The sequence below is a fragment of the Corvus brachyrhynchos genome, unplaced genomic scaffold (genome assembly GCF_000691975.1).
Source record: "Corvus brachyrhynchos isolate BGI_N302 unplaced genomic scaffold, ASM69197v1 scaffold340, whole genome shotgun sequence".
NCBI lineage: Eukaryota > Metazoa > Chordata > Aves > Passeriformes > Corvidae > Corvus > Corvus brachyrhynchos.
Genome location: NW_008235987.1, coordinates 879,078 through 887,933, shown reverse-complemented (window position 1 = coordinate 887,933; position 8,856 = coordinate 879,078). Strand labels below are relative to the sequence as shown.

The 8,856-nt window shown below is 46.9% G+C and overlaps 1 protein-coding gene across 4 annotated transcripts in view; it reads right to left on the bottom strand.

Annotated features, from left to right (window-relative positions):
• The window catches only part of RPTOR (regulatory associated protein of MTOR complex 1), a 96,037-nt gene that overhangs the window by 61,026 nt on the left and 26,155 nt on the right, over positions 1 to 8,856 (bottom strand). For all 4 annotated transcript variants that reach the window (XM_017730244.1, XM_017730251.1, XM_017730255.1 and 1 more), the window contains exons 4-6: positions 7,245 to 7,403; positions 4,521 to 4,667; positions 2,116 to 2,291 (exon numbers count right to left, since the gene is read on the bottom strand). In XM_017730244.1, coding sequence (XP_017585733.1) covers positions 2,116 to 2,291; positions 4,521 to 4,667; positions 7,245 to 7,403 — 482 coding nt within the window. The remainder of the gene's footprint in view (positions 1 to 2,115; positions 2,292 to 4,520; positions 4,668 to 7,244; positions 7,404 to 8,856) is intronic.

The window sequence follows — 8,856 nt, the reverse complement described above, 5'->3', positions numbered from 1 at the left end:
CCCCTGCGCCGGCCCCGCGGACCCCCGGCTGGGTGGCTCCAGCCGGTCTGCACCTCCCAGGAGCGATGGAAAGGCAGGCACATGAGTCACCCTGAGCTTCCAGTGGAGCTGCCCGTGCCTTGGACACCGTGAGCCACCGGGATCTGCGTAAAACAGGGCCCCAAACACCCCGAGCGCTGCCCGTTTCCTCCCCGGCCGCGCCCGCCTCCCCACAGCGCGATCCGCCAGGATTAACAATCCAGCTTAGCTCCCAATTTGCCTCGCACGGAGCTTTATATAGCTACAGGATCTATTTGGAACACGTCAGCTCACAGCAGTCACTACACACAAGGACAATCAGCGTGCACACAGCCAAGTCACACTCCAGGCTCCCGGAATTGCAGGCTGGCATCAGGAGTTCCATGCCCCACATCCCAAGGGCTTGGCTGACCTGTGCTTCTCTTCCCAGCATCAATTTTACTTCCCCTGAAATTAGACAGAAGTGGCTACAGCTGCAGCCCCAATTGATGAGGGATTCTGTCCTCCAGAACAAAATGGGATGGATAAATGTTTATTCAAACCTTCATTTGCCCATAAATTCCATATATGAAACCTCATTAGAGTGCCAGGCTGGAGCTGCACAAATGTCATATTTCAAAAGCAGTTCCACAGGGTTCTGGGTCAGCTCTAGGAAAAGGGCTGAGATGAAGGAAAAGGGAGGTTTTAATGGCAAAGGTATCCGTGTTTACTTTTGGTTCCCAGCTTTAGGACATCAACACACAGCTTGGCTCAAACTCTTAGAATGCAGCAAAGGGTCTGGTTTTGCATTTGTTGTGTTTATTAACATCAGTGAAAACCAATGATCCACAGCAGCACTTACTATTTACAGGATTGCATGGATAAACCCACACCTGCGATAATGCCAATCAACTGGGAACACAGAAGGAGCATAACCTTCATCAGAATAACATTTCTGAGACTGAACACCACACAATCATTGGATTGGAGGTGGGAGGGAATTCTTCACTGTCCAGGAGTTCCCATGGCACCTTCCAGCATTAGCCAGCTGAGGTTGAGGTGTTGAAACCCTTCTCCTGAGCAGTTTTACAAACACCTTTCCTGTCAAACACCCCGAGACACAACTCGGAGAATCTCTCATGCAGGTGAAGCCTGTGGAGAACCTGCCCTGCTCACCCCCTCAGCCATGTTCCCATGGAGATGAGGAACAGAAAATTCCTGAACAGATCACAGGATCCAAAAAAAACCTTTCTTAGCACATCTAACAAACAAAACCCACCAAAAAACCTCTCTTACAGAACTCACATACCCAAACCAGAGCCTGGCCAAAGAACTCACTCAGTTTGCTGCTAATGTGAAACAGAAAGAGTTTAAAGAATTGTAATTTATTACAAATATCTCCAAAGGGCAGTGAGTAACTCTTGGAGTTGTGGTGACAATTTCTCACCACCTCCTGCAGTGTCTGTGGGCTTCTGCCTGTTCAAACCCCGTCCAACAAATGCCCCGAAGTTTTTCCATTCTGGATCAGGCACGAACTTGAGAGGAGCAGCTGGAAGAGCCCCTAGGAATGGACCCTCCGAGCTCTGGGGGCTCCAGACTCCTCCCCAGGCACAGGTCCCTGGTGTTGGGTAGAACACTGCTCTTGGAAAGCTCCTGCTCTCTGGAGCAGCCTTCTCTAACTTTCTGCCTAATTAACTCGGTCTGTCATTCCAGAACATCTTTCCCTGGTTTATCACTCCCTGCCTCTCACTTCAGCACTGTTTAAAGCTCCTGCATTATTTACAGCAACCGCAATATTTGGAATGTGATTTGTGCAAAGGACAGTTTACAGAAAGTTGCACTGCACTGTGTTGCTCTCTGGGGAAGAAAATATTTAATTCCCAGAACAGTAAATCCCTTAATCTGAGCAAACCTGGGTACTGAGCTGGAAACTGAAATGCAGTAAGTAGAAGATAACAATATTTTCACCTTTCTAGCTCTCATTAATAAGCCACTGTCCCCAGCACACAGTTCAAACCCTGCTATTCAGCACTGCAGGGGAGCTCCGGGTCAGGTGAAGCTGCTGGATTTCCAAAGCCCTGCGGTGCCCCAGGCTGTGCAGGAGGGACTGGCACTCACCAGCGCAGCGCAATCTTGATGGGGGTGGTGAGGCAGGAGGTGAAGAGGTCGGCAGGCAGGTCCGGGATCATGGGCAGCAGCTCGTTGGCCTCACACGCTGCCAGCTGGATGCAGTTCTTCATGGAGGGGGGCAGAGGCATCTGGGCAAGGGGGTGGTTGGGGTTAATGGCAGCCACCTGTGGAGAACAAGGGAATTCCCCAGCGGGGAGTCAGGGAAGGTGAGGAAATAACCCAGGAAGAGCTGCCAGTGTTCCCTGGAGCTCTGGGTTTGGAGCTCTTTGTGACTGTGGAAGCACCAGCCACAGCTTTAACTCATATCTAACAGTACTCAACTGCTAACTCCAAAGTCACTCTAGAAATACCCTGTAGACCAAACCTCAGTCCATAAAGTAAAAATACCCTATAGACCAACATTCCCATTTTCCAAAAGCACAGGGATTCTCCTATTTAAGATTTTGACTATGAATATGATCTTTGAGACTAATAATTCAGGGAATAAAAACATAATCTTTCCAGCACCTTTCTGAGCCAGGTAAACAAAGTAAACTTCAGCCACCAAAATTTTTTTCCAACATTTTGCATTTTTTTTATTAGGGCAATATATGGAATCAGAAGATCAGAATCCCTCTGGCAGATTAATGGAAGAGCAAACTCCTCTGATCTCCTTGCAGGGAGAAGGGGAACAATTATCCTGATCACTCTGGCAGCGCCTCTGGAGCACCCGTTCCAGCTTTGCTTCACTTTTCATGAATTTGTACAATTGGATAATTTATAATTTTCCAAATGAATTCCCCTCCACGCTCTCATGATGCCGTGAGCACTCTGCTCTCTCCGTTACCAAGGCTTTGCTTTCAATTCCCCACGAGCAGGAACCTCCGTCAGGCACCAGGAGTTAATGAAATCTAAGGGCAGAATGAAAAGCTGACACATAACCCTGGAAGTATTTTCATACCCAAATTAACTGGTAGTGTTAACCTGTGCTGCAAGAGCAGCGGTACTAAAGCAGCTGTCCCATGTAACCTCACATATTCCACAAGATGAAAAATCCCAGGGAAGATGGAATTTAATGTTTGTTGAAATAAAGACTGACATCATCACTTGTGCCCATCCCTCTCACTTGGCCAGACTTGCAGAGGTTTTCCTGCACAAGCTCCACCGGAGCAGTGGATCTGCCTCACGGCCGAGTCCCTGGGGCTGCTCCCTCCCAAAGCAGCCTCCAAGGCCTCCTGGAGCTCAGCATGAGCCAAGGGGAAAAGGAAATTGGTGAAGAAAGCAGGGAAAGGGAAGGTGAAGTCAGACCTGTTCAACCTGCTTGGGAACAGAATGAGAAACCAAAACCAAAATGCTGAAGAGAGCATCGTATAAACAAAGGATAAAGGCCCCAAAAATACCCCAGTGGAAGTCACAGGCTGATAGGGAAACTTGGAAAAGGATATTCAGACCACGTTTCTTTGACTTCAAAAGGCATCTATTACCAATTCTATTGATCCCTGTCTGGCAGTTTGCTGTTCTTCCCAAGCCACAGACTTGGGAAGTTTCTTATTGCTAGAAAATGTGGAATTATTTTATGGAAAAGAAGGAAAAATGAAATGATCTGCAGATCCCAGGCTACCAGACTGTCTTCTTCAGTACAATGGAATTTCCACATGTCAAAGAGTCCCCACTAAAGCATCTCCAGAAACCAGAATTCAGAAGGAAAGGAGTGGCAGGCAGGGACACTTAGCATCTGTTTGGAGGTTGTATTTGTGACAGCCACTTGCCTGATTAATTAATATTCCTTCCTTGAAGTTTTGGGGTTTCTAATCCAGTGTCTTAGAAGTGTGAGAAGTGAACCTTTACAAATGTCCTCTCCCTGTGAGCTGCAGGCAGCAGGGGGGAGGCTGCACAGAACATTCCAACTTCTTCCCTTCCACTTTGCATTTCAGACTTGCTTCAATAAATTTATTGCTAATTCCATTTGCAACCAAAGACAGCTTTTCATTGGGAACACATTCCACACTCTGCAGAACTGGAACCACCAGGACAATCCCTCTGTGGATCAGGTTTTTGTTGTTTCACATTTTCTCATTCACTTCAACAGCACAAAACAGCCCCAGATACCAGAGTTTTGCAACCAAAATAATGATGTCCTGTTCACCTCAGCAGTCATCTCAGCAGAAAAGACCATTAAGGCCCAAATTGATTCTATTAACATTAACATTTAATTAGTGCTTGTATTAAAAATCATTCCAAGTTTAATGGGATAGCAAACTGAACCAGAAAGATCGGAGTGGCAAAGTTATTTGCAAATTAATTTACCTTCCGACATGGTTTTAAACACATTTTTCAGTGTATACAGCAAAGCAAGCTTAAACCTCATTTGTGTTCAGTAAGCCCCAGCAGAGCTGTGCAGCCTGAGCTCTCACCTCCAGCTCCTGCTCTCTCTGTAGTGCAAATTGCTTGAAGGACTTGACAATCAGGCCGGCGTTGGAGCAGTCGTAGACGAAGATGGAAGGACTCCCCATCCAGGTCTGCAGGTCGTAGATGGACAGGGGGATGTACTGGGTGTAGTTCTGCCGGGAGAAAAGCACCACTCCTGTTACCGCGGGGCACAGAAGCACCAGAACCCGAACTGGGTGAGGTAATAAAACACACCCACAAAACGAAACCCCAAAATAAAACCTAGATTGAATTTATTAATGAATACAAATACAGTCAGTGTCTATCAATAATGAGGGCATGAACCCAAGTCAACACAAATGACAAGCAGATTTTACTGTGGCATTATTTGAAACACCCAACTCTAAAAAAAAAAAAGCCCAAAACTCTGCCAAGAGTTTTCAGTATCAGATATTTAGAGTTTTGATATATGCTAACAACTCCAAGCAGCATTTAATAGTCCAATTTTATCCCAAATTTCTGCAACACTGATAAAGGATGCAAAGCAGCTGTCTTTAATTTAACATCAAACATCTTAAACTGAAAACCCCATCAATAAATCAGGATGGATAATTAAGCCCCTGCAGCCCATCAGCGCTACCCCGCCTGAGCCTAATGAGATGCTTCATAATTTTATTACAGCTTTAGCTTCTGTGCAACTTTCCAAATTATCCATTAAAATTAAAACCAACAAAGCTGCCTTCAACAGAGTGAAGTACCCACAGTTCCTTTTCTGTAAATAGGAAGGATCTTGTTCCTTGTCTTCCATCTTAACGCCCCCAAATAACTGGAGGCAAGAGGATAAAAATCAGCCATTTAAAACCAGCTATGAGGAGCCAATCCTGAACTAAGTGAGCTGAAAATATAAACCACAGATCTCTGCCTGCAAAGAGTCACCACCAAATCCCCAGTGGCTGCCAGCAAGATCCTTCTCAGCTGCAGGTAGAGGGCAACCTGGTGTTCCTCCAGTCCTGAGCTCGGCCCAAAATCCTCAGGAAAAGCTGTGATGTTCCTATTAACATCAGCAGGATGATGGATGGGATCGTAACTCTCATTTAAATTCAAGAGACTTAAAATAGCTGTAATAAAACCAGTAAACTTTTTACAAAAATCAAATTTTCAAGGACACGTATCAGCATCGATAAAGACAGGAGGGATCATAAACCATGTGTTACATAAGGTAGGGAGGGGTAAGGCATTTCCAAACCCAGCTTTGCCCATATATAACAGTTTGGGTCGTTTCATTAAAATTAATAGGAAAAATTGTTGATAAAAGCCAAAGTTTTAGGGAGGTGAGTGCAGTTTAGGGAGCTGCAAATCACTGCAGGGTGGAATGAGGCACGAACAGCTCGTCCTCAGCACAGCCCTTTCTTAAGGTCACCACTCACGTGGAGCACATTCCAACCCCAGGAAGTTCCACATAAAAAACCTGCTCTGACACATCTCATCACTGACATTTTATGGGCAGGCATTGTTTTACCTTTGTATTTCTACTGCATCTTGCTCCAGCTAAGATTGGATTATAGCTCTGATTAATATTGTGGTATTTGCAACCAGAAGAACTTTATGTTCCAACTCTACTGGGGGGGTCACATAAAACATCACATTTGCTAATGATATGTAAATGAGGAGGTTTGAAGCAAGAAGGGGTGTTAAAGCAGAGCTCTGCAGCACACTTGCTCAGGGTGATGCTTTGATGCAGCTGCCACGCTGGGCTGGACGCACGGTTTGTTCCCTGGCTTGCGCTTGGAGGAGAAGTCCCTGCTCCAGCACTGCTCCCACCACCCCTCTGTGCCTCCTCAGGGACATGACACAAAGACAGCTCACCTGGAGACTGCTTGTGAGCACATTTCATCCCCAATTGTTTAGTGAACAACTCAGAGGTATTTAAAAAAAAAAGCAGGCCTTCAGAATTTGCAGAGAAGCTCCTTAAAATGCCAGAATAAACATGTCTGAAGTTGGGGGATGTTGATTTTTCATCTTTTTGAAACCACATTGAGATTTTCTCTGGAAACAGTAAGTTAACTAGAACATTGCTCCTTACTAATACAGCAGCACTCACAATAAATCCATGAAAAATGTTATTGCAGCCTCAACATGTGGCAAAAGGCTAGAAAATGCCAAATGAACCAGTTCCCTGGGACTGTCTTGATTCTCTCTTGGTATGGCCACACTGGACAGTGAGTCAGGGCAGGAACCTTCAGTAAATCAGGCACAATTCCGAGTTTCAACGTTCCCTTTCCATCTCTGTGCCAGTAATTTATCGCTTCAGTGCACTGGAGAGAAGCCCCTCGTGCCCCACAGGGCAGGGACAGCCTGTGTGGCCACACAGCCTCAAGAATACAAAGGAAGCAAACTGGGAACCAAACACCTGTGAATATGTCCCAAACCTGGAAAAGTGATGGGAAAATGTGTTCAAATGGAGAGGGACGTATCGGGAAGGAATTCTTCCTGTGAGGGTGGGCAGGCCCTGGCACAGGGTGCCCAGAGCAGCTGTGGCTGCCCCTGGATCCCTGGCATGTCCAAGGCCAGGCTGGACATTGGGGCTTGGAGCAGCCTGGGACAGTGGGAGGTGTCCCTGCCCATGGCAGGGGTGGCACTGGATGGGCTTTGAGGTCCCTCCAACCCAAAGCAGCCTGTGACTCCACAACTCCAAAACCCAGCTGTGCTCTACCAGAAGCCTTCAGTGCCGTGCTGAGCCGCAGACCCACCTTGTTGAAGACCCAGATCTCGCCGTTGACGGTGGGCCGGGGCACGCCGTGCCCGTTGTAGTGGAACAGCACGCGCTCCTCCTTGGCGTTGCGGCGCAGGGACGTGCACAGCTTCTTCACCTCGTCCACCGTGGGGTCCAGGCTCTGCTTGTACCTGGCCTGGGACACAGCACGGCACAGAGTCATTGCACACAGCCTGTCCCACGGGTGCTGGATGGAAACTGGCTGCTTTGGGAAAAGGGAACACCAAACGTCAACAGTGGGGCTGAACAGACAAAGCGTGTCTGTGGGACTGTCACACACACACCAACAGCACAGGTTGGAGGGAGTTCAGCACAGCTCCCAGCTCCCACCCAGCTCACTCACTTCTAAATTATTAATATTCAAAAAGCCTTAGGAAGGTAAAATCTGTTTAAACATTAGCCAGCCTCAAAAGTAACCCCTCATGTAATCCTCCAATTCAGACCCTCTACACCTCCAACTGAAAAAATTCCCTCTTTTGAAGAGAGAAAATTGTATAGATCGACACCATTCTCGAGACAAAAGGACACAAAAGGCCCAGGAATTGGACATTCACACAGTTGGGTACGAAGGGGGGAAAGTGATGGAGAGCCCTTGGAAACTGCACATTGCCTTGGGAAAAACTGATGCATTCCCCCAGCTGTGGCTATGGACACCACGTTACCCTTCCCACGAGCACCGAACTCAGAGCACATTGGAGGATGGAGGAAAAATCAAACTGGCAAAAACCCCGATGATTCAAACCCGTTTTAACTTGGCTGAGTTCAAGACACCCAGGTAGGAGCTGGTTTGTCACGCTCAAAAGTGCATTTTTTTGAAGTAAGGCCAAATAATAACAGAAAGTCTTTCAACTGCCCTTTGAAAGACAAAAGCCTGGTTCTTTCTCTCTTCTCCAGAGCTGCAGAAACTGAAACCCCAGGATCACAATAAAAACCTCCAATGTGATGTACTGAAACAAAGACCCAAGTTTAAGAGCAGGACAAACACACCTCTACAAAACCTGCCATTGGGAGCCTGTTTACAAACCAAACCAGGGCCAAAGTTTGGGATTTTTAGGTTTTTCTCTATGGCAGCCAAAGATAAAAAAGTCTTAAAATGTCACAGTAAAAGAGGATGAAGGACTTAAATTGTTTATCTGAGAAGCCTGAAGAGCAGATACAGTGCTGCTCAATTAACAATCAGAGTCTCCAGCCAGCAGGAGAGGGAACAATGAACGGCAGCATTTAGTGATGGCAACACCCAAGAAAAGCAAGCAAAAGGAGGAAAAATATGAAGCAAGAAGCGGTGATGCGACAGCCTCATCCTTTCTGGGAACCTCAGCACTCAGGAAAGCCAAGAGGCTGCATTAATCTTCCCACAGATCCCCCACCTCCTCCTCTCTCCGCTCAGGGTAGTGATGAAGACACTGATTTGCAAAAATGTGCCCCTTAAATCCCCGCCTGGCTGCTGGCAGCCTCACCAGTCACCCAAACCGGAGTGCTGGGGAATTTCAGCTTTTTTCCACGGGAGAACAGGCTCATTCCATCCCTCCTCACGTCCCTGGAGCATCAATATTAAACACAGCTTGCAGTTAATGGAGGTGGATTCAGAC